Source organism: Fusarium tjaetaba (genome assembly GCF_013396195.1).
Source record: "Fusarium tjaetaba strain NRRL 66243 chromosome Unknown NRRL66243_c0000188, whole genome shotgun sequence".
Taxonomy (NCBI): domain Eukaryota; kingdom Fungi; phylum Ascomycota; class Sordariomycetes; order Hypocreales; family Nectriaceae; genus Fusarium; species Fusarium tjaetaba.
In genome coordinates this window covers 131918-154666 of record NW_023501384.1, presented here as the reverse complement: position 1 = coordinate 154666, position 22749 = coordinate 131918, and the positions used below count along the sequence as shown (strand labels likewise).

At 49.3% G+C, this 22749-nt stretch overlaps 11 protein-coding genes across 11 annotated transcripts; 4 read left to right on the top strand and 7 right to left on the bottom strand.

Moving 5' to 3' along the window:
• Positions 1-825: 825 nt before the first annotated feature.
• On the bottom strand, positions 826-3673 carry FTJAE_8612 (alpha-actinin; the record flags this gene model as incomplete). Its single annotated transcript, XM_037355447.1, has 5 exons — positions 826-1687; positions 1748-2727; positions 2782-2848; positions 2901-3084; positions 3457-3673. 5 exons carry the CDS (start codon positions 3671-3673, stop codon positions 826-828), a joined length of 2310 nt encoding a protein of 769 aa, XP_037204329.1.
• A 1493-nt stretch (positions 3674-5166) lies between these two features.
• On the bottom strand, positions 5167-5912 carry FTJAE_8611 (ribosomal L19 mitochondrial; the record flags this gene model as incomplete). The annotated part of the gene is made up of 2 exons (XM_037355446.1): positions 5167-5705; positions 5762-5912. 2 exons carry the CDS (start codon positions 5910-5912, stop codon positions 5167-5169), a joined length of 690 nt encoding a protein of 229 aa, XP_037204328.1.
• A 133-nt stretch (positions 5913-6045) lies between these two features.
• On the top strand, positions 6046-7449 carry FTJAE_8610 (uncharacterized protein; the record flags this gene model as incomplete). Its single annotated transcript, XM_037355445.1, has 3 exons — positions 6046-6061; positions 6108-6276; positions 6345-7449. The coding sequence occupies 3 exons, from the start codon at positions 6046-6048 to the stop codon at positions 7447-7449; spliced, it is 1290 nt and encodes a 429-aa protein (XP_037204327.1).
• A 126-nt stretch (positions 7450-7575) lies between these two features.
• On the bottom strand, positions 7576-8747 carry FTJAE_8609 (cysteine synthase; the record flags this gene model as incomplete). The annotated part of the gene is made up of 2 exons (XM_037355443.1): positions 7576-8573; positions 8630-8747. 2 exons carry the CDS (start codon positions 8745-8747, stop codon positions 7576-7578), a joined length of 1116 nt encoding a protein of 371 aa, XP_037204326.1.
• A 308-nt stretch (positions 8748-9055) lies between these two features.
• On the bottom strand, positions 9056-11916 carry FTJAE_8608 (cysteine synthase; the record flags this gene model as incomplete). The annotated part of the gene is made up of 3 exons (XM_037355442.1): positions 9056-9488; positions 9915-11818; positions 11866-11916. The coding sequence occupies 3 exons, from the start codon at positions 11914-11916 to the stop codon at positions 9056-9058; spliced, it is 2388 nt and encodes a 795-aa protein (XP_037204325.1).
• Positions 11917-12717: 801 nt separating this feature from the next.
• FTJAE_8607 (enoyl hydratase) lies at positions 12718-13662 on the bottom strand (the record flags this gene model as incomplete). The annotated part of the gene is made up of 1 exon (XM_037355441.1): positions 12718-13662. The coding sequence occupies one exon, from the start codon at positions 13660-13662 to the stop codon at positions 12718-12720; it is 945 nt and encodes a 314-aa protein (XP_037204324.1).
• A 1171-nt stretch (positions 13663-14833) lies between these two features.
• FTJAE_8606 (RER1) lies at positions 14834-15564 on the top strand (the record flags this gene model as incomplete). The annotated part of the gene is made up of 4 exons (XM_037355440.1): positions 14834-14902; positions 14957-15074; positions 15130-15429; positions 15479-15564. 4 exons carry the CDS (start codon positions 14834-14836, stop codon positions 15562-15564), a joined length of 573 nt encoding a protein of 190 aa, XP_037204323.1.
• A 724-nt stretch (positions 15565-16288) lies between these two features.
• Positions 16289-17768, top strand: FTJAE_8605 (DNA-directed RNA polymerase II regulator; the record flags this gene model as incomplete). Its single annotated transcript, XM_037355439.1, has 2 exons — positions 16289-16559; positions 16612-17768. The coding sequence occupies 2 exons, from the start codon at positions 16289-16291 to the stop codon at positions 17766-17768; spliced, it is 1428 nt and encodes a 475-aa protein (XP_037204322.1).
• Positions 17769-18295: 527 nt separating this feature from the next.
• On the bottom strand, positions 18296-19852 carry FTJAE_8604 (beta-1 2-xylosyltransferase 1; the record flags this gene model as incomplete). The annotated part of the gene is made up of 1 exon (XM_037355438.1): positions 18296-19852. The coding sequence occupies one exon, from the start codon at positions 19850-19852 to the stop codon at positions 18296-18298; it is 1557 nt and encodes a 518-aa protein (XP_037204321.1).
• A 955-nt stretch (positions 19853-20807) lies between these two features.
• Positions 20808-21490, bottom strand: FTJAE_8603 (40S ribosomal S2 protein2; the record flags this gene model as incomplete). Its single annotated transcript, XM_037355437.1, has 2 exons — positions 20808-21067; positions 21358-21490. The coding sequence occupies 2 exons, from the start codon at positions 21488-21490 to the stop codon at positions 20808-20810; spliced, it is 393 nt and encodes a 130-aa protein (XP_037204320.1).
• A 578-nt stretch (positions 21491-22068) lies between these two features.
• Positions 22069-22715, top strand: FTJAE_8602 (40S ribosomal S1 protein2; the record flags this gene model as incomplete). Its single annotated transcript, XM_037355436.1, has 3 exons — positions 22069-22071; positions 22217-22529; positions 22591-22715. 3 exons carry the CDS (start codon positions 22069-22071, stop codon positions 22713-22715), a joined length of 441 nt encoding a protein of 146 aa, XP_037204319.1.
• Positions 22716-22749: the final 34 nt, after the last annotated feature.

Here is a 22749-nt window from a genome sequence, read left to right as displayed (position 1 = left end):
GACCCCGATATAGTTGCCGCCAGCCAGCTTCGCCCTATTTGATGCCTAACACTTTGCTTTCTAAACGGTTCAAAGATTTGCATGTTCAACCGTAAGGTAGTCATCTATCAATGTATTTCGGCGGAATTGACTTTATGCCGAATAAAAATACCCAGCTCAACGTCGGCGAACCCACGCTTTTGCCGTAAACTTCCTCCCACTCTTGTGGGCACATCCAATACATCATAATCTTCCGTCCAATAAAATCCTCCCCTCCACCCTCGATGTAAGTCCACGCACATGATATGACATCCATGGCACGATAACAAAGTCCCGGCCTCAAATCATTCAGCCCCCAGATCGTCTTGGAGGTACTGTTAGGTCTTGAACTTGGCGTGAGTCTATGGCAGAGTGAAAAAATAACAGAAAGCTTCGACATGTCGAGTATTTGATTCTTGGTGGTATGAACTAAAAAGGAGAAAATAAAAAAGAGGCCCACTCCTACGCTCCCCTCAAGAAACCTGGGTTGGACGCCTAACGTATGGTTATCCTGATCGGCCGTCCATTCGCTCCCACCAAATAGTCATCTCCTCTCTGGTATAAGTTAATGGGATATTCTTTTTTACCTCAAGTCGAAATGCGCCCTCGACCTTCGCCAGCACAAGGCGAAACGCCACTAGGAGATGCATCGTTAAGAAGAGACATGTAAGTATACTGTATCTCGCCAGCGTTCCCCTCTATATTTTACCCCTCCCTCCTTTTCGGACTCGTGATGCCAAGTCTCATACTCAGTTCCATTTGAACTGATGCGTGCATCTCCAGCCATGGGTCTTCGCCCTGTTTCTCCTAGACCCCATTTGTGTGAGGGCTTTGTGGCTCAGCGTCGCTCCTATTCTGTTGTGTCGCTTCTGAGTTCCCTTGCTGGTTGTTTTGGTCGTTGATCAGCTTCTCCATGAAGGAGATGTAGTCGTACTGTGGCATTCCTCTATCCTCCGACATGTCTGGTCCACTGTGAGGCGGCATGATCTCGATAAGTTGGTCAATCACTTCGTCGGGCACCAAGCTGTGTCGTAAATCCATCTCTGTCACGTATGGTTTGCCGTCAGCCACCTCGCGGAACGACTGGAAGACTTGTTCTGCCGTGTTCTGATCTTCTGTCACATCCACCATGAACCGGATAAACTGTTCAAACGTTACGTAGTCGCGCCCACCAGATGTTTCGAGAAAGTATTCGTGCATTTCATCCTCGGAGAACACAAGCCCCAGTGACGCAAGTGCCGCGCTGAATTCGAGTTCCTGTAAAGAGTTTGTATCGTCACGATCGAAGTGACGAAAAACACTCTCAAACTCTTCCAGCTGGATAGGAGTCAGGTTTGTCATACTTCGTGCTACCATCTGGTTCTCCAAAAACGCAAGTTTCTTCTGCACTGAAGTTTTAACAAGACCAAGCTCGTATGAGAGTTCGTCGTATGTGTAGGTAGTAAAGTCGTTTTCCTCAATATTGGCCTCTTGGCACTTCTGATCCAGCTCTGAAATTTTGTCCAAGTATTGGTCTAAGGGAGAAAGGCTCTCACTCAGCTTCCTTACATGGTGCAATTGGTCTTCCACGTCACCGTCAAGGCCAGAGATGGCCAACTGCATGGTATTGAGAGCCATTGCGAAATCATTTGCCTTGTCAGCAAAGGATTTGCGGAGGGCGTTTTTGATACTATAATCATGTTAATGGAAGAAAAGAAGGAGGGGACATCTATTGAAAGAGTCGACTTACTCTCGGATCGTCTCGTTTATTAGCTGGGCACGTGTCATCTCATTTGATGCTAACTCTGCCCACTGTCTCTCGAGGGCATCCAGGCTCAACTCCGCGGGTGGATCGTATGGCCGGAGGCGATAAGTTCCCAATTTGGTCTTGATGTTTCCGAGCAACGTTGCGAGGTCGCTCTTCTCGGCGACCCATTGTCTTTTTTTACCCTTTTTATACTCAAAGAACTGGTTTGATTGAGCTTTGGCATCGGTGTATGTTCCTTCGAAAGTAGCTTGCTTCCACACCTCGATCTGCTCTTGAATGGCTTGTAGGAGCGCCCGCATCCGTCTTTCGTAGGCACTTTGCATCTCCCAAGCCCCTTGCATGTTGTTGACAAACTTTTCAACGCGACGTCCAGCGTTCTCGACCTTTTCCATTTGCGAGAATGCATGAAACCAATATGCAATATAAGTCATCAGAGATCGTTCATCGGGCTTGGCCACATCGCACACATCTTCCACATCAAGCAGCTTAGGAATACCAATCTCCTTATGTGCGATATCGAATGCTAGTTGCATGTTGCCTCGATGATCCTTCTTGTCCAGGGCGTCATAGTCGATGAGGTCGGGTCGGTGGATATCCAATAGAGCACAGAACGCCAGACCATCGTTCCAGCTGGCGCTAAAGTCTCGCACCTCGACCTCGTCATAACACGCCGTCTTCCGTTGACACCACAGCAGGAGGCCCTCCTTTGCTGACATGCCCTCCTCGTTAATATCACTGATGGTAAATCGAAGAATCAAGGTCCAGATGAGACCAAGAACAATCTTTTGGTTGCCATCAACCACATCCTCAGCGCCGATGTTGGTCATCTGAATACCCCTGGATTTAACGAAGTCGAGTGCCAGGTTCGCATTCTCGAATTTTTGTACTCGAAGCTTGGGTTTTGAGGCATAACGGCCGAGCGATTCGTGTGAAAGACATTCGAGGAGATGAATCAGCATGACCTATGCATAGAGGTCAGTGACAGTCAGGGCAAATTCTACAGAAAGTACACTTACACCATCGCTAAGATCTTTTACGAGGTCTTTAACCTCAAGGTTTCGAGCCTCGATCTTCGTGTTGAGCCTGGAAATAAGATGTGAGCATACTGCAGGCCAGGAATTCAAGACATAGATACCATTTTGTGAATGTCTTCTGTTGGACCGTAACCCATCTTTGCTGCTCTGCAAAAGCCATTCTCGTTAACCTTTGGTCATGCGGAGGCTCAACAGCAGCAAGAGCGTCTGCAGGATTAGATGCGCTGGGCGGGAACCTTCGCGAATTGGTTGACTGTTTCCTTTTCTGAAGGCCTAGAAGAAATGCTGTATCTGTAGTTTTGCTGCCTGACCGCTGCACTCGAGCCGCATGCAGCTGTAACTTGTCCCGCCTCGTGCGCGGGGTCGGTGAAGATGGTGTCGAGTATGAGAGCGAACAAGAATTATGTGTGAGTGTTCGATGACGGGCGATGAATCCAGTTACAGGCGAGGAGAGTCTGTTAGACAAAGAGCGAGGAGAGTGTGGGGAGGCCTCGAATACGGAAATTGGGGTAATAGGAAGTGACTCGAATGAAGCGGTAGATATCCTTGAGGATGAAGATGAAGCCGAGGCCGAGACGGTGGAGATGTACGATAAGCGAGATGACGCCGATATTGAAGCAGATGGAGAATTGTGGAAATGTTGATGATTCTGATTACAATTGCTGTTGTTGTTGATGCTGAGATCTGTGTGGTAGGCGTAGTAGTCCTCTTTGTTCTCTTGGTAGCGCTGCTGCTGGTTGCAGTCGCAGTCATCGCTGGATTGGGCATCCGCGTGTAAACAAAAATTGGGGAACTTCTCGTTGCCCTCCACGTTGCCGGGTTGCAGTGGAAGCATCCCCTGAAAGGCTTGGGCGGAAACCTTCGTAACGTCCATTTTTAGCTGTTTTTCAGCGTTTGCTAAGAGCGGCTAACGTTAGGTAGTTAATGGATCCAGCTGTTGATGGACCGGGGTTTTATCGATTTGAATTGATGTTGAATATCCGTTCCCTGCAAGAAATTTCGACCTGAAATTTTATATGGCCACACGGTAACTAAAAAGATAGGGAATTAGCTATAAATAAGCTACACATCCAAATGGTGAGGCGGTCACCACATTTATACATGGGCGTTGGGTTCTATCAGTTGACCCCAAGTGCATCCTACACCTCCTCGCATAAAAACGTACCGTGGATTTCCCCTGAATACATCCTCGAGACACTGCACAGCGTGATATAAATAGACTTGGGACTACTTTAATATACTGTATTTTTTTGGCCTTCTCCTTTTGTTTGTTGGTTCATTTGAAACTACCTAGTAGTTACATAGGTACATAAGTAAGTACTGTAAGCAGTTGGATTTAGAGTGCCCGTTCATTTTGACAGGTAAGTAAGGTATAGTAGGGTGGATGCCCTGGACCCTGCGCGAGGAACGAAACACTGGGGCCGATCAACCGGCTGTAAATCCCGATGCATGGCGTTGGGCTGTCTCAACTGCCTACCTATCATTGGGGTAGGCCAAACTAATAAGCTTCAAATGCGTATACAGAGTGAATGGCCAGGCAAACGGTTAGTAATTAACGTCTTGTGAAACCTTCTGTGAAACCCTGGGTAATTTCATGCAACCAGCTTAGTGCATACATTATATTGGTAGTTGAGTAAGTTGATAGTTGCTGCTTCAACCGAGTTTGAACCAGGAACTGGCAACATTATCTAGCGCTTTACATGAATCGAAGAGTCAGAGCAAATTGAATAATCATATATCATTTTGACGATAACATTCTACGTCTTCTACAAGGCCCATCGTATTCGAACGCCTTATAGCACCTATAGGGATTCAGACAAATAATAAGTGTAACATGGTTCACATAAATAATTAACATCAGACGAGACCTGTTTCGATCTTCCACACTTACACAAACTCGCATGAACATATATTGTAACGCTCAAATAATAAGATATCAAGAGAAGTCCGTCATTTCATTGGACGAAAACCTCCCAGCTTCTATCAATAATTGGCTGCGATTTTGTTTGCGATGAAACATAGTTATACCCTGACCCTGTACAATATAGACAGATCGTCAAGAATAGGCTACTATTAACGAGCGATAATATGAATAGCCTTTGGGATTCGTCATGGCTTGGAATATGTACAAAAAGCCATGTGTTTGGCGACCTGGCTATCGAAACAACAGTCTAATCAAGATCTGACGCTAGAGTCGTAGCTACAGGTTTCTATGCTATTATGATACACCTGTCAACATTAGTGAAGACCATCATTTCATCATTTGTTTGCTGGCATAATAAAAGTAGATTTGAGCAAACGATTTTATGTCTCAATAAGTTCTTACACACAATATATCATACAACCACATTCCGTGCACCCTTTCGCCTATTTCTTCTTCTGTCCAAGAATCTTGGCATGCTGTCTTCCAGAAGGTTTTCCAGACTGAGTTGCTCGTGAGCGTAGAGTATATCTCTCCTTCTTCCATGCAAACACCATTTGATCCACACTGCCCATGTCGTGCTTGGGCTTCCGCATGTACGTGAGGCGTGCTCGTCGTGCCCTCTTGGGCCGTCGCCAGATAATATCGATACCCGTCACAGTCGGGCTGTAGATCTTGAACCACATCTCCACACCAACCTTCATCATCTGTCCACGCAGTTGGATCGCTGTATCCTGGCCTCGGCGTCGAATTTGTAGGAAAGCGCCGGCAAAGGGCTCCCCACCCTTTGTCGTCACCATCAGAACGTCGCCGACCTTAGCGCTGTCGGCGTGCTCTCTTGAGAACAATCGTGTGCGTGCGCCAGTCGGATCGAGTTTCGCGAGTTGCTTTTGCAGAAGTGCAGGCATAGGATCGGGGTGGGTGGTACGAATACTCGGGACCCGAGGATAGATATGAAATTTGCTAACCTTCGCGAGATCCGCCCCTGGTCTTAATATCAGCGATGTTGTTTTTGCAATATTGCGGATCAAAGATACATACGTTGTTCAGCGCTGAAGGCGTTCGGTATCGACTTGGCCACAGGCTCAACGGCTGCTGAAGAAACCCTCCTTTCGAAAGTCCTCAGGAGTCTTACCCGTCTAAAAGAAGATTTGAGACAGCCAACTGGCCGTCCCACGACGGTGACGTTCATCGTAAATTGAACTATTGCGATTATACAAGTAGTTGAGGTTGAGACAGGCGCTGGAATTTCTGGAGCTACTCGCAATACTTCCAATTCTCCTTGCTGATTGGCTCGGCTTACAGTTCATCCGGTGCCTTTTTCCATGGGACGCAGAATAGGTAGGTACCTTCCTATGAACCTTCCTACTACCTTACGATTTAGTAGGCATTGCCCAAGCTTTGAAACCTCAAAAAGTTATCACAGCACTGTGGGACAGTCAGCACAATGCTGAACAGATCCTTGAATTTGGGCTTCAGGCCTGTGGCCAACCCGTGGACATCCCTGGCACTGCGTGGTATCCAGTACAGATGCTTCAGTATATCTTCTGCACGCAGTAAGTGAAAAAAAAAAAAAGAGTGCAACACTTAGAATACAGGAAGTTGACAATCGACAAGGTTTTAGTGCTGTGTTCGCCGAGACCAAAAATCCTCAGTTGAACGAAATTCTCACAGAGATTCAAGAGAAGATCATTCTCCCTGCCCACCTACCAGAGAAAGCGAGGAAGCTCGTTTTCAATCCCAAGAAGAGCGACTACATCCAGCGAAATCCCGTCACCATCGAAGTCGATGGGCTCGAGCACACTTTCAAGACTATTGATCGATTCCACGATGTCCCAAACTCGATGAAGGCTTTTGCAGAGGCAACAAAGCTCATGAAAACCAAGGAGGAATGGGATAACATAAGCACCCTGCTTGCCGGCTATAAGAAAGCTGGAATTAAACTCAAACGCTGGCATGCCGACGCTGTGACACGACGTGCAGGCCATGATAGGCAGCCGTATGTGGTCATTGAATGCGCTCAGCAAGTTGAAAAGACAGGACTAAGTCTACAGCGCGACAGTACTGTCATCCTGCTGTTGGGATCCATTAACCGTAAGATCATATCCCCGAAAGGAGAGCAGAGCGAGACTCAACAGGCTCTGAAGTGGAATAAAATGGTCTGGGATATCATTCAGCGCCCTGAGCATCTTGCTAAGAACACACCTCCTCGCCGTCAGCCTCATATGAACCCCATTATTCGGGGTATGATTCTCTTCTCCCAAGCATCTGCAGTCAAGGAGCAGCAGGCAGCCGGAGCTCCTGTGAACGATCTGATCCGAGAGCTTCGAGACAATGTTGAGTTTATCACCAGCGCATGGGCTGAACGAGAATCCGATGACTTAACAAGCTCGCCCTATCTGAATTCTATCAACAGCCGAGTCAAGCCCAACAGCGACAACTACGTACGCGAAAGGCAACACATTTCTCCTTTCAACTACATTTGGGCTATTGCCCAGAACATAAGGGCGATAGAACTAGCACAGGACATCATCGGTCAAGATGCCAAAGACCTGCAGCCTGTCCACGATCTAATGGAAAAACACATCGAAGAGTTTGTGATGATGAGCCCGGATAATAACTCCTTCGGCTGGGACATGGCGTATGAAAGAGTCACAGGCCGACAGCCCAGCTGGAAACAACATTTGCCTGCTGCGCCCCGCCCTAGGAACGATGTAGAGGATAACTAGACACAAATATTCATGCACTTTGAGAAGACCTGGAGTCTACATGTGGACAATCTGTCACGGATAGCGGGGGATTATCATGTAATATATTTGTAACAACGAGATTCTTTTTATATGGGATGCCTCTTTCTAAGGCAAAACGATGTACTTCTCCAGGTGGCTGGGAATAGCGCCCAGCAGCTTCTTGTCTGTCAACCATTTTCGCGAGAACAGTCGATCAGCGTATCTGTAAGCCCCATCGCAGAGGACAGTGACAACGGTATGACCTTTGCCCAGCTTCTCAGCGACCTCCTTGGCAGCTACAACGTTGAGAGAGGAGCTGGCACCGAGGTACAACCCCTCCTCATCCAAGCATCGGTAGACCATTTCGATGCTCTTCTCGTCTGAGATGTGCAGCGAACCGTCCACCAGGCCAATATCAGGCTGGAGATTGTCGGTAATACGACCTTGTCCAATACCCTCGGTGATGCTGGAACCCGTGCGCTCGGTAAGCTTGCCGCCCGAGGACACATAAGAATGCAGCACACTGCCAGGAGGGTCGGCAAGGAAGCTCTTGACCCGGCCATCAGAGACGTCCTTCAGATACCTTGTGATGCCGGCTAGGGTACCAGCGGTGCCAGTAGCGCACGTGAAAGCGTCAACCTTACCATCTGTCTGCGCCCAGATCTCAGGACCGGTCGTCTCGATATGTGCACGGCGATTGGCTGTGTTGTCGAATTGGTTTGTCCAAACAGCATTGTCAAGTCGCTCAGCGTGTCGACGGGCCTGGTGGTTGTAGTTCTCGGGATTATCGAACGCGACAGCAGGGACCGGGTAGACCTCAGCGCCGAGGAGCCGCAAAAGATCGATCTTGCCCTGAGACTGGGTGTTTGGCATGTATATAACGAGCTTATAGCCGCGCGAACGGCAGACGTGAGCGAGACCGATTCCGGTGTTTCCTGCAGTCCCTTCGACAACAGTGCCTCCAGGTTTGAGGAGACCGCGCTCCTCGGCGTCCTTAACAACGTACAGCGCCGCGCGGTCCTTGACGGAACCACCAGGGTTCATGAACTCTGCCTTGCCGAGGATCTCACAGCCAGTCTCCTCGGAGAGGTGGTTCAGACGGATGAGAGGGGTATTTCCAATAGCTATTGTAGGTCAGATTCCCTTTCAAGGACCAGGATCATATTGATGATAGGCGCACCTCCTGTCAAACCTCTGGAGACACCTTGAGCTCGAGACACACTGAGGGTATGAGAGCTGGGAGCTGCCGCAGCTTTGGCCGCAGCAGCTGCAAGCCGCCTAACGCTGGGACGGAACATGATTCAGTGTGACGTGGGCACGTGGCGCGATCTTGAACAGATCAATTGACAGTCACCAGGTCCGGGTTTTGCTACAAAAGGAATAAGTTGAGCTTATAAAAGAGATGAAAGGGAAATGTATTTGGATGGTGGGGCCGCAATCGGCAATGGCGCAATCCCGGGCTGTCGGTGTCGGATGACCAACTCCCGCACCGACTTCCATACGGCTTGAAGCCTGAATACCAACAAATCGCTAACGCAGCCATCATATAAATAAATACGTATTAGATTATTGCGTGTCTGTCACGGCGTTGTCAGCTCTTGCATTCTTAGGCATCCTGTTCTAACCGCACATATGGCGCTGGGAACAAGCCCCGAGTACCCATATATGCTCCAAAAAACCATTCTCCGTTCACATCCTCAATCTCTTTGATCTCCGCTCCTTTTGGGAAGAGAAGCTCGTCGTCAGCTCCCGGTCTGGGGTACCATCCAAACCTCGCAGTTGCCTTCAGTCCGACTCCGCCATCAGGTGGTAAGCTCTTTGCGAAACCGCTCTCACTCGGCGCCGTTTCTGACACGTCTTTGGTGACAAGCCGGGCGAGATCTTGACCATTTTCGTGCCAAACCCATTTCTGAAGTCCTTTCTCGCGGTGTTCTGACTTTTCAGCCGCCTCTGGCTTTAGTCCTTGACCTCCTACCAAATCCTGGGCTATATATCTCCATCGCCCACTCTTCCCATCCGTAAATGCGATGACTACCATTCTATGCCCGTTAAGGCATCTCCTCCAACCCGAATGGCCATTTTCAGGGCTAATTTGTCTTTGTATAATCAAGTTCCCATAACATGAAGAACATATATCGTAATCACCTGGTGCAGCATCTGATACCAAAGAGCTTGTGCACTGATAGCAGTGGTATCGTGCTTGATTCGGTTGGATGGGCTCCTGACACAAGTCGCATCTTGTGGTGAATGACAAGTACTCGAATGGTTTGATGCTGGATGCATTAGGGCCTTTAAATATTGTTGCTGCCGTGGGTCGACCGGGCGATCTGGGAGGACTTCCAGCCCTGTGCTGATTAGACTGGGTGGCTTCGTGAGCCATTGGAAGTAAGGGATGCGTGCATGATCTTCCCTGATTTACACAGTCGTTGCAAAAACCCCAGTCGCCCTCGTTACATATATCGCACCGCCAATAGCACTCGTTCGTCCAAGCAGAGCATTTGGCACAGAAAGTACCGCTTTCCAAACGATGTCGAGGATCGTCCGTTGTTAGTGTTTTTCGTCCGTCTGCCCCGCCAGGAGATGAGCGGGGAGGACGGTAACGGAGAGCGGTCAGTGTATGTGGCTGTGGTAGTGAAGCATCCCCTTTCTGCTGACGCATCTTTTCCCATTTTGAAAAAGCACCATGGCCGAACCCAAACCAGTGATGACAGCCTTTGCCAGCCCGATAACAGTTGAGGCATACATTCCACTGTCCATTGGCGCAAATGGAGCAATTGTAATGGAGCTCATATTCAATGTGCTGTTTGTTGCATCGTGAGCAGGTGACTGAAGGTTCCGGGTAGAGCTGGGACCTAGTCCTCTGGTGTCCAGAGACAGTGGGACTACTAATCGGGCTGGTCACAGTCTGATGAACAATGGCCAGATCAACCGGACGAGGTCTGTTTGCCCGACCGGCTGTTGCATCATGATGGGAGAATAGAGGAAGGACAGATGCACTTTGAGAGGTTCCTTGACGAATAGCAAACGACATATTCCCGGTATTGTTGCTGAATGAAGCCGCTTCTGTTGGGTTGGGAAACGGCACGGTGTGGATGGGCGTGCTGGTGCTGCGTCCCTCGCTGAAGCTAGGTCGGGACTGTGTTATATCGGAAGCCTGTGGCCTCGATCCCAGGTCCGTAGAGGACCGGGCAGCAGGCCTAGGCTCAGCAGTGGTCGGAAATACTGGAGTGGTAGAGCTTCGACCTCCGCTAGCAGTCCGTCTCCTAGGCCTTCGGACTGGCTCCTGGACTTCTAAGTTTGCTGAGGTCGTAGAGGTTGGGGGACGACTCCGTTCCTCTGTCTGACTCGCAGCACTGGCAGCACTTGTAGCGCTAGCAGACCGAGAATGTGGTCGAGATCTTTCTCTTGGTCGACCTCCTTCTGGGGCCAACATGCGAGGATCCCCAGCTGCTGTATTCTCGGCATATCGTGTCAATGGAGGATAGTTATTTCCATTGTTCCTCCTCGTTTCTTGGCGTGTTCGATCCCTCTGACGGCGCCTGTATGCTTCAGTGATCCTCCTGCTGAGCTCGTCGTCGCGACTCAAATCGATGTTGTCCAAATCAAGCCCGTCGAGGAGACCTTCTTCCTTGATCTGTCTGGCAAAGGACTCTATTTCTCGTTCGATATCCCTCTCACTCATATCTCCCGAGCTGATTAGTGACCGAATCGATGACTGGTGCTCAATCTGGCGCTGCCTCGACTCGCTTCGTCGACGTCGTCGCTCGCCTTCGACATGGAGTTGATCAGAGCTATGCCGACCTCCCTCGTCAACTCGTGGGCGACGGCTTCCTCGTGGTTGATGGCGGCTATCGACGCTTCTATCTCTACCTCGGTCCCTTTCCCTATCTCTGCTTGTCCTTCTGTTGTCTGCGGATCGACTCTCACGCCTCCGCCGTGTCCTTGGTGGCCCCGAAGATACTCCCGCCTCCTGTAAACTCAGTTCTCGAACCTCCTCCATCAACCTTCTGTCTTCAGCGTCGATGCGCCGCTCATCCGCTGTTCGATGTGTATTTATCGTTGGAAGGACTTGGTCGCCGGGTTTATACTTCTTTGCCATCTCTTCCTTCTCTGCTGCTGAACGATCCTTGCCTGGGCTTGCTGCTATAAACATATCCAAGAGAGTGACGACGGTCGCATTATGTTGGGTCGTTCGTACAGTAGCCCGACATGACGGGCATGTAAAAATGTTGGTACCGGGAACAGGCGGGTTTGGGGCCCGCTCGGCCGTCGCAGCCTGGAAAGTGAACCATTCCTTCAGACAGGCACCGCAAAAGGTATGAAGGCAATCAAGAAGAGTCAAAGGTTGGTATAGGAGCTCCGTGCAGATCTACAGACAAGGTCAGACTTTGGAGACAAAAAGGCGGGGAGATTTACAGAGCACGTCAGCTCCTTTTCCAAGTCCAAGCCAGCGTTCGTGGGCTCCATTCATGATATTTGGTTAATCCCGGCCCATGATTGGGATGAAAATAGCATGCGTGTGAAGAAACAAGGTTGCGCCGAAGAGAATATGTTGGCTGAAGGTAAAGGGATCACTGATGTTGGTTTGTTGGCTAGGTAGGAAAGCTACGATCCATCCAATACGCCAGCTACCTGTACTATGTTACTAACTACTAGGTAACCTTGCCTTACTCCTATGCCTTAGTTAGTACCTAGGTAGTGACCTCCATCAGGTGCCTGTCCCTGTCTGCCTGTCTAGCCTGTTAGGGTGGCGGGGTCGGTCAAGGCGTTAAGACTCTCTGCCAGGGATTACCAGAAATAGCTGTTCACGACAACACACCGTTTTGGTACAGGCTGTATCTAGAGATATGTTGGCTGTTGGGCCACAGCATACCGTAAAAGGGGAAGAAAAATCTGCAAATGAGGGCGAGCATACATGTATAGGTGCTTGCGGGGGTATTTTAAGACATCCACGGATCCATTGGATTGTTACATTATCATCGCACAAAGCTGTCCCGAACCTTTCCTGCATTGCAACCCCATGTGAACTTGCGAATGTTCTTCTAATGTATTCTTTCTCTTGTATAGTCGGCTCAAGTATGTCCCGTACCGCAAATTACGGCCAGCTCCCTAGGCAACTGGTATCTGTACCTGTGAACAACTATCTCAATCTCACACTTGTTAGTAAACAGATGGACGTCGTGGCGGTTTTCATATCTACAGTAGCTCCTGCATTCATATTTTTTATATAATGGCCGCAAAGGCACATTGTTAAATTACATATAGCGTTTATGAGTGGCTCCACTCAGCCTTCTTTTTTTCTGCGAATGCCTTCATGCCAATCTTCTGATCTTGACTACCAAACAAGCTGTGGAAGACCCGCCTCTCATACTCGACACCGTCACGTAGAGCCAGATCCTGGCTCTTGTTAACAACCTCCTTGGCGGCTTGAACAGCCACCTTGGAGTAGCCAGCAATGGTCTCGGCTGTCTTGAGCGTCTCCTCCATCAGAGCCTCATGCGTGGGAAAGACCCTGGCAGCTAGTCCCCATTTCTCGGCATCGACACCAGAAAGCGACTTTCCGGTCAGAATGAGTTCCATTGCCTTTGACTTGCCGATGGCACGAGTAAGGCGCTGGCTACCACCAGCTCCAGGAACAGTCCCGAGCTTGATCTCTGGTTGGCCGAAGTTCGCATTCTCTGTACAATAGATGAGATCACACATCATGGCGAGCTCGCAGCCTCCACCAAGGGCATGCCCTGAGACTGCAGCGATAATTGGCTTTTTCACCTGAGTGGTGAGATCTGACCAGGACTCGATGAAGGACTTGGTGTAAGCTTCGGCGAAGGTAAGAGGGGCCATCTCCTTGATATCAGCACCAGCTGCAAACGCCTTTTGGGAGCCGGTTAGAATGATGACTGACGTATCGTCGGCCACATTGAATTCAAGAAGAGCCTGGTTAAGCTCTTTGATAAGGGGCGTGCACAGGGCGTTGAGGGCCTTAGGACGGTTCAAGGTAACTAAGTAATCATCGTCAGATACTGTTTGATATACCAACCCGAGAGATTGCATTGTTTCAGTATCATTCATACCTTGTCCAACACCGGGCTTGGGTTGAGAAACCTGGATATACTCATAAGTCCCCGAGCTGTAAGCTCGAGCAACGCGAGGAAGAGTAGGCTTTTGGAAGGCCACCCGACCTGCCACTGGTCTCATGCAGCGGAAAGCGTTCATTGTGATACTAGAGAATGGATATAATGAGAAAGAGAGTGAACGATCAATATTGTGATGTAAGCCCGTTATCTGTTGGTTCCACAACTGAAGGAGTTGGTACGGTTACTATTGTATAAGTTAAGAATCTGATCAGTGAGGAGCTATAAGTATTGGGTCTGCACTGTTAACCGGGGAGCTTAATAGTAAGCTACCCCAGTGACGCAACAGAGCCGAGGATAACATGGGCCGCCCATACCCATGACAAAGCCGACAGCCAGATTTATGTTTGAGCGTCACGTGAGAGGTCGATCTAAGCTCCTTGACAACTCGTGGTTACAAGTAAGATGGGAACTCCTCCAGTTGATAGTCTCTTCCACAAATAGTCTACTGATGATACAACGGAGGTAGTGGCCAAGCCACGCCCTGCAAGTTCCTTGTTCGCTAATGGCAGTTAGAGGCGCAACCGGAATGATATTGCCTTCGGTAAGTATCGAGGTACAGTACCTAGGTACGGAGTAGAATAAAGCATAAATCGCAGCTTTAGATAGATCTGTCATCCAGGTAGCGATGATGAGCTCATAAATTAAACTGTGCCTCTGTGCAGAATACCTAGGTAGGTAGTAGATACCTAAGCAATATGGTGTTGAACCTCTCCTCCGTACTCCTGTCTGTATCCGTACGCTGAATACATACAGCATGAGCTTTCTTACAGGGGTAGGCAACTCGACGCGACGCGGTGATAGATGATTAGAGACTGCGCCACATTTGCATGTGGGGTCAAGGGGCTCTCTCTTCTCAGATCGCTCACCAGCAATCCGGCTGAATCACCAATAAGATCATAGGCTAACTACCAGTTTCAGGGAGGCCACCAAACAAAACTGCCTGTCAACGGTTTGTCAAGTCCTCCTTTCTCCGGTAAAGGACCGGGGAATTGACTAGCCTTGCCTAGGTACCAAAAGCTTAACAAACCTTACGTGGCTGCATCGCCAAAAGTCCAAAGTTGGAAGTCCTGACCCCCCAATCGCAAATTCGCCATCACTTCTTTTTTTCTCTTCCCGTCAACTTCGGCCTTTGTCACGGCATCGTACTCATTGTTCCACACAATTGCACTTGATTATTCCATTCGAATAATTTGCGCCCCCTCCCCATTATATATCCCGATTGACAACGGTCGATCGATCCTCTTCACAAGATGAATGCGCCAGAGCCTGAGCAGACCCCTTTCGAGGCTGTCAGCGTCCATACCTCGAGGCTTCAGCGAGTATGTCCCTCGAAATAGACTGTTATGCATTGCGACCCTCTGACACCGGATTAGAAATACCAAGCTTTGCTGGACCAGTCGACCCCTTTCGTCCTCTACCGATGGGTCGGTACTGTTGTCTGCCTTCTCTTCTTCTTTCTTCGAATCCTCCTTGCGCAAGGCTGGTATATCGGTAGGCTCGAACCTGCAAATCACACTCCTGGATCATCTTACTTACAACTGCGTAGTTGCCTATGCGCTCGGTATCTATCTTTTAAACCTGTTTCTGGCTTTCCTGCAGCCCAAGTTCGACCCCTCCAACGAAGAGGCCGACAACGAGATGGAAGACGGCTCTGTGGGCACTCTTCCCACCAAGCAGGACGAGGAATTCAAGCCCTTCATTCGCCGACTTCCTGAGTTCAAGTTCTGGTACTGGGCCACCCGAGCTATCATCATCAGCTTCTTCTGCAGTTGGTTCGAGATCTTTAACGTGCCAGTTTTCTGGCCCGTTCTGGTCATGTACTGGTTCATCCTCTTCTTCCTGACTAGTAAGTTCTTTATGACATAGACAAAATTCTCTATATTAATTGTTTCTAGTGCGCAAGCAAATTCAGCACATGATCAAGTACCGCTACGTACCCTTTACTGTCGGTAAGAAGAACTACGCCAAGAACAACTCGTAAACAGACGCCACTTTCGGGATAATTTTCTTCAGCACAGCGGGCATCTCCGCTGAACGAGTGCCCGTGTGCGTTGTATAAACAAGACGGCCAGCTTTATTAAGCGACACAATAATGCGATGCGTGTTCCGGGGTGTGTATTTCAATTACGAGGGGAAATTGACTGGTGACAACTCACATAGGGGATTGGCAATAAAGAAGGGAACTTGGGTCGTGTGATACAAACGAACCTTAGCTATAGACTTGGACGGATCTGGGGGCCATGACAACCAGAGCAGATGAATTATTTAATGAAAATGACCATCATATGAATAACAGAAACAGAGTATGACCGAGCTCTTCAGTATAACGCTTTGTGCAGATTGATCGTGGCATTATGGCTAAACTAATTTAGGTGAGAACATGTTAAGGATGTTTGTCCTCCCCAAAAAACCGGTTTTCTGCGTTATTATTCTTTTTCTGGGTTTCGTTGCTGTCTACTGTATTTTGGTAAGTTTCATGAGGAAGCCTTAATTAGTGGCTACGCCAAACGTGGAGCTTGGACAAGGCCAGCCTCGCGCCGCAATTCTGATCCAATATCTTTGACCTCGAAACTCAGCCGCGCTCGCGCTTAAGCTTCTCCATCAAGCCAAACTCACAAGGATCGCGCGCCCACACCCTTCAAATACATCACGACTTCACACGCTCACCAAAGTCTTCCTCGGCGCACCTTGTCAGTTCGACCAGCATGTCATCTTCTGCTCCTCGCACAGGCGAGCGCATGGTTCACCAGGACTTCATCGCACGCATCCGATTCTCCAATGCGCTCCCTCCACCACCCCATCCTCCTAAGCTGCTCGACATACCTAATACCGGCCTTGCTAGCGGTCAATATACGACGCCGGGCTTTGCTTCGCGCCTTGCAAGGGAGCAGCCGCTCAATATTGAGGCAGATGCTGAACTGGGAATGCCCCTTGACTTGGTCGGCATGCCTGGTGTTTTCGATGGCGACGAACGATGTAGGTTGGCTGTTCATCGTGTTTTGACCTCACAAAGCTGACGCCTCCCCAGCTATTCAGGCCCCTCCTCATCCACCCGCTCTTCATCCTCATGATCGACCCCTTCTAAGACCCATCGCCGCTCTGGGAAAACACAAGGTCGCAGAAGCCAATGTTTCCTTCCTTCGCCGGACAGAATACATATCTTCCACGGTCTCAAAGCGACAAGATGGTGCTGCACCCCGTGCTCTACTCACTAAAGCCAACAAGAATCGACGCATCCCGGAGCCTGCAGCCGATGCTCCTCACGTCATTAAGCGAAAGATTGACAAGGGCTTCGATATTGCTGAGCAGGAATTCAAAGACCCCAAACGCGCCAAACACCCAAGCAAAAGAAATCTCAAGGTTGTCGATGTGTCGCCTTTCATCCCAGATCTTGAGGCTTTCCCCGACTCGGGCGCGTACGTTACGATCAAATTTCACCAGAACCCTGTGGTCAGCACCAAGGATTATGACAGACGTCTCCTCAGTGGTTTGTTCCGGCCCATTGATCGGACCGCCGAGGAGGAGGAGGCGTACGAGGCAGCTGTGGCAGCTCACGAGCAAGATCCTGAAAACAACCCCAAGCCTCAGAACTGGATGAATTTTGACTATTACTTGGCGGCAACTCCTGACGTGGGGGATCGTTTCCGTCGCAAGTTCGATGTCGAGGATGCCGACCACAACGAGGACGAACTCTACACTCATGACTCCGTCAATGGCGGATGCTTCCAATACAACCGGCTCAGAGCGTACGAGACAGCTCAGGAGACCAATTACGACCATGAGACCAAGTTCGACGCAGAAGTTCTCCTGGCTTACAACGAAGACACTTTCTATCCCAACCAGAAGGCCGTATACTACTATCCTGTTATGCAAAAATCTGTGATTCGACCCCAGCGAACAAAGAACATTGCGCGAAACATTGGTATTACCGATGAGGAGCAAGTTGTTGACCAGCTCGACGTCACCGTCGAAGATCCAAGAGAGGATATCCGCGACATGATCAAGACACATCGCGATCACCCCCTCGGCACTGGACAGGCCGATGAGGAAGAAGGAAATGAGGAGGAGCACCACGACGGCCAGGATGCTGAAGGCGAGGAAGAAGGAGAACACCACAGTCCAGCAGCCCGTCGTTCGAGGTCGGCCTCTGAAGAACATGATGCGGAAGGAGAAGACGAGGAGTAAACCGTATTTGGTCGTGATGCATATAGCTAAGACGAAAGCGGTGTGCTCTTCAGCAAGTGGGAACAAAAGCATATGTCCTTCATGCGACATTTGCCTCGAGATGATTGAGAGTTGCGAGGACAGAAATGGCATGTATTTGGCGAACAAGGGCATCTTGGCGTACAGTTTGCAATTTTTAATCATAGATCTGAGGCGTAATAAAATTGTACCATATTCAAAATAATATACACAGGTATGATTCCCTCACTCACTCCTTTGAAACACCAGTGCCTGTGGTGGTAATATGAACCTTGATGCCGTTTCCAGTGGTATAAGTGCCTTTTGCTATGCTCCAAACCCATATGCGTATATGTCATTCACGCAGCCTATCCATTCATTCATTCATCAACTCTCAACCTTTGGTAGCTTCATATTGGCGCTACGGCTATCATAACCAATTACTTCTCTCTTATCGTCTATCACTCGAGCATACCTGTGTCCTGTCAGCATCAAGATGGAAATGATCAAAGTATACGATACTATTGCACTTACTCGAGCATGAGGCGGAAGAACCATGCTTCCATGTCAACCTGACGGAGAGCCTGGTTGGCCCATTCTCGACTAGCAGCCGCAATACGCTCGCCTTCTTCACGGCCAGCTCCCTCGCTGTCAAGGAATCGAACTGTCTCAAGCCAGTCATCTCCCTGAATACTCAGAGGCACATAGTGTGCCCACGGCTTGAGCCACTCAGCGTGCCACTCGCGGAATACCGCGAGTTTGAATGTGAGGCTGCGACTGCGAAGGAAGGCAGTGAAGCGACCGGAAAAGGCGTTTCCATCCATATCAAGGAGATATTTGTATGACCAAGCATCTTGCTGATCTGCAGCCTCGGTGACATTGAAAAAAGCCCGCTGCGCCTCGCAGTCACCTTGGTCACATTGTCCAATATGAGAGAAATGCACATCGATCATCTCGTTGTAGTCGCCGCGCGGGACCTCGCTGGTCGCCCAGGAACGGTCGTCCTGCTTAGTGAGGATATGAGCCTGGTCGCGCGCGTTAAGTTTCTGTACAAGACGTTGACGGTGCTGGTGTCTCCAACGGCCATTCCGGCTGTACCCTCCAGTGGTCGAGCCGCGCCAGTATAGCTTGCTCTCCTTCTTAACCCACTCCATGTCCATGTCCTCATCGTACTTTACCATGCCGGCCCAGTCCCAGGGAGACGGGTATACAAGGTCGCTGTAGGAAGAAATCTTTGACTGGGAGAATATGGGAAACAAATCCTGGACAATTCTATATGTATTGGGTCCACCGAAGAAGCCAAAGTTGGATTTGAGGCTGGGCGATAGGCAGATGTCTGACATGGCGGTCGTATTGTAAACAAAACCAAGATCACTCATGCCGTACCTATTTCTATAGTCCACAGCCTCTTCCTCCTCGAGACATCGAGCTGGAGTATCTGGCGGACACGACAGGCGAGAATGAGACCAGGTTGATTGATGGGCAAAAGAGTTGAAGCGTGTGAGACTTATCTCGTCGAAAGACTTTCCATCAAATAACTCCGAGTTCGTTTGAGTGAAGTCGTTGGCGAGTTGTGGTTTCGCTAACGCTGCGGGCATGTTCTGCTCTTTGGCTATTTTCACCAACCTCGTCAGGTCCTCATGCGAAAGGATAACGCGGGACTCGTCGTGAAAGTTGAATGCCAGGTCCATATCTGGAAGGTACTTGAGAAATTTGCCCATCATCCTCTTGGTGGCATTTTGCTGCCATTCGACGCCATTTTGAATATAAGTGATCCTGTGGTCTCGAATAGATACTCCAATCAACCCGTTATCAAACCCCAATGCCTCTCTGGCTCGAGCCCGGATAGTCTTGGGTTTTAGTCCCCAGAATGGAGTGATCAGGTCATGAATTGTGTTGAACTCGTCTATCAATTTGACGTCGTTATCTTTTGCAAATCGAAACCACTCGTCGAAAAGAGGTGGCGGCGGAATACCATATCGACGACGGTACTCCTGAACAGCCTCTTCAAGCGTCTTGGACTGTCGACCCCTGATTTTTCCAAACTCCTCCTGAGCATTTCTTGCAAGATATCCTATAGGATGCATTCCTGGAATGGAAACCTTTCTTGGTTCGGCGCTTCCTTGAACAAGTTCATCCTGTGGCGCTGACCCTGGAGTTGTTGATGGCTCTATGGGTATTCGAGTTTGAGTTTGGATTTGAATTTCTTTTGTGTGTTTTTGTGATATTCCCAAGAGACTATACGCACAGAAACAAAATAATGTTAGAGCAGTGATGGACAGGAGTTGACGCCGCTGAGAGGCGCGCAAAGTCAAGAGGGGGATCATGTTTATAGTTGGCTTCTCGGTCAAACAGAAAGCTAAATCGTCATGGTAAGAAGTATGTTGAAAAGTTCCATCGGCTCGATGATACAAGAGTATCTGCTGCTAAAAGAATTCAATTACAAAGTCTGGCAGCCATGAACTCATTACCAGTCATGATGCCGTCTCAGCGCAAAGCGGCAGATTGGCATTGACCTTGAGACAAAGTAGTGGATTGGCGTTGGCTGCATCATTTTAATTGGTTGGCCGTCCAAAAAGAAAACAATAGCTCAACAGGGACGTTGTTGGCACAACGACTTCACTAGGTACCTTAAGTAGGTACCTATTGGATCACCATGGATGCCAAGGAAAAAAATGGACAATAATTTTCCAGACATAGCCAACATCGAATTATAGAGCCGTATTCCAGAGGCATGTCTCTTGTCACTAATAGAATTCGATTGCTGGAATCATAACCAGAGCAATATTATGGGTGGATTGTACCGACCAAAGTGGGCATAACGTCAGGCAGGAGCATAGATACATTTGTCTTTACTTTCACAACATGTGTAGGGAGTCTTGAGTCTGAGCATCTCGTATAGGTTCAATTCTTGTGCTCGCGTGTGCGATAAGCGACGTTGCTATCAATCGCATCGGTCATAGTCATCATCATCCTGCCTCAACGCCGAGAATGCCCTGTGTAGTTTGTAGAAGTCACTTTTTGATTGGTATCCCGTCCCATTTAGTAGAAGAAGCCAATGATCTTGCCAGAAACGTGCTTGCGTCGGGCCTCCTCGTGGTCCATGATACCAGCAGAGGTGGTGAGGATGACATAGCCGAACTGACGGGCAGGGAGCAGCTTGACAACCCACTTCTCGAGCTCAGAGAGGCGGACGTTGTAGCGGGGGGAGATGACACCAGTCTTGTTCAGGCGGCCGTTGAGCTGGACGACGATCTTGCCGGATCGGTGGTCGTCAACTTCTTCGAACTCTCCGATATATCCTGGTGATCGAGTCAGTAATGTTTCGAGAGACTAAACGTTAGACATCATGGGTATAAAGAATCCGAAAAACGTGTAAGATCTCCGAGTTTGAATCTATCGGCAACTTATAGGGGCTGGGTCGTGGTGCAGTATCGACCGTCGCCCTAGTTATCATGCCGAATAAGGAGATCGAGAGTTGTCGACGACTCATGGTAGTTGGATCATGGTCAAGAAGAGCCACTACCAAATATTGTCATGTCGAATGGCGAGGGATACAAAAAGTGAAAGGAAGAAAAATTCCGAGACATACCGTGGCGCTGCATGACCTGGAGGAACTTGATAATGACCTTGGAAGAAGGTCGGATCAGGACCTGGCGCTTGCCAGCCTTCTCGGCGTTGTTGATGGCGTTGAGCGCATCGTGGAGGACGGAAGTGCGGACCATTTTGGTGGAGTTTTGAGGAGATTCTCAAGTCGGGACGGGAAATGAGGTATCTGGAATGGAATATGGTTGTTAGCCTTTCTAGGGCTCATGAGCGAGGAGAGTGCCCTCAACGATCGATCGCGAGGGTTCTGCCGCCCAGTGCTGAAGAGGAGAAGCGTATCGTGGAACTGTTGCCAGCCGTGAATAGAACCCGGCCATTGTTGAAAGATCGGCTCACGTATGACGACGCCCTCGATTGCTCTCCCTTGTCACGGTGAATAGCATCATCCTTCTGGATTCGAATCGCTGCGAGCCAGTTTCGTAGGATACATACCTCGAAGATTTACTTGGTCGATTGATGAGGACTACAAAGTAAAGGAGCGCGGATCACAAAGAGAGAAAAAAAGGTGTAGTGTGTGGATAGTGGGTCCGTGCACTTGCCCTAAGTGCACACTCGGTCGTTTAGATTTCGGCAAATCGACGTGGAACTAAACGAAGACATTTCCCAGATCACGACTCTACCCCCCCCCCCCTTCCAACTTTTCCTTGATACACATAGAAATCTTCGAGGATCGCCCGACAAGAAAATACTATCCAAGATGGTGAGTTTTTGAAGTCTTGCCGCCCCTTGTCGCCAATTGCGCTGTAGAGGCCTTGCAACTGCAATCTCGAACGGATGTCAATTCGCGATGGTGGGGGAAACACCAGAAATCGAAGAAAAATGTTGGCTAACGTTTTCTGTGGCAGTCGGACGTAGAAGACAACACCCCCGAGGTCGCCGATGTTGTTGAGGTTTCCGGCGATGCCCCCAAGGGCCAGATGTCCATTCTCGACGCTCTCAAGGGTGTCCTGAAGCTCTCTCTTATGCACGACGGTCTCGCTCGTGGTCTCCGTGAGGCTTCCAAGGCCCTCGATCGCCGACAGGCACACATGTGTGTCTTGAACGAGAACTGCGAGGAGGAGGCCTACAAGAAGCTTGTTGTCGCTCTCTGCAACGAGCACAACATCCCCTTGATCCAGATCCCCGACGGAAAGCAGCTCGGCGAGTGGGCCGGTCTCTGTAGGTTTTGCCTTGTGGAATCAACTTTGGTCTAGATTGATTTACTAACGAATACATATAGGCGTTCTTGACCGTGAGGGTAACGCCCGCAAGGTCGTCAACTGCTCTTGCGTCGTCGTCAAGGACTGGGGTGAGGAGTCTCAGGAGCGATCTATCCTCCTCAACTATTTCCAGACTGAGCAGTAAGGGCTTTTAAACGGTGTAGGATGTGAAGGGAGAG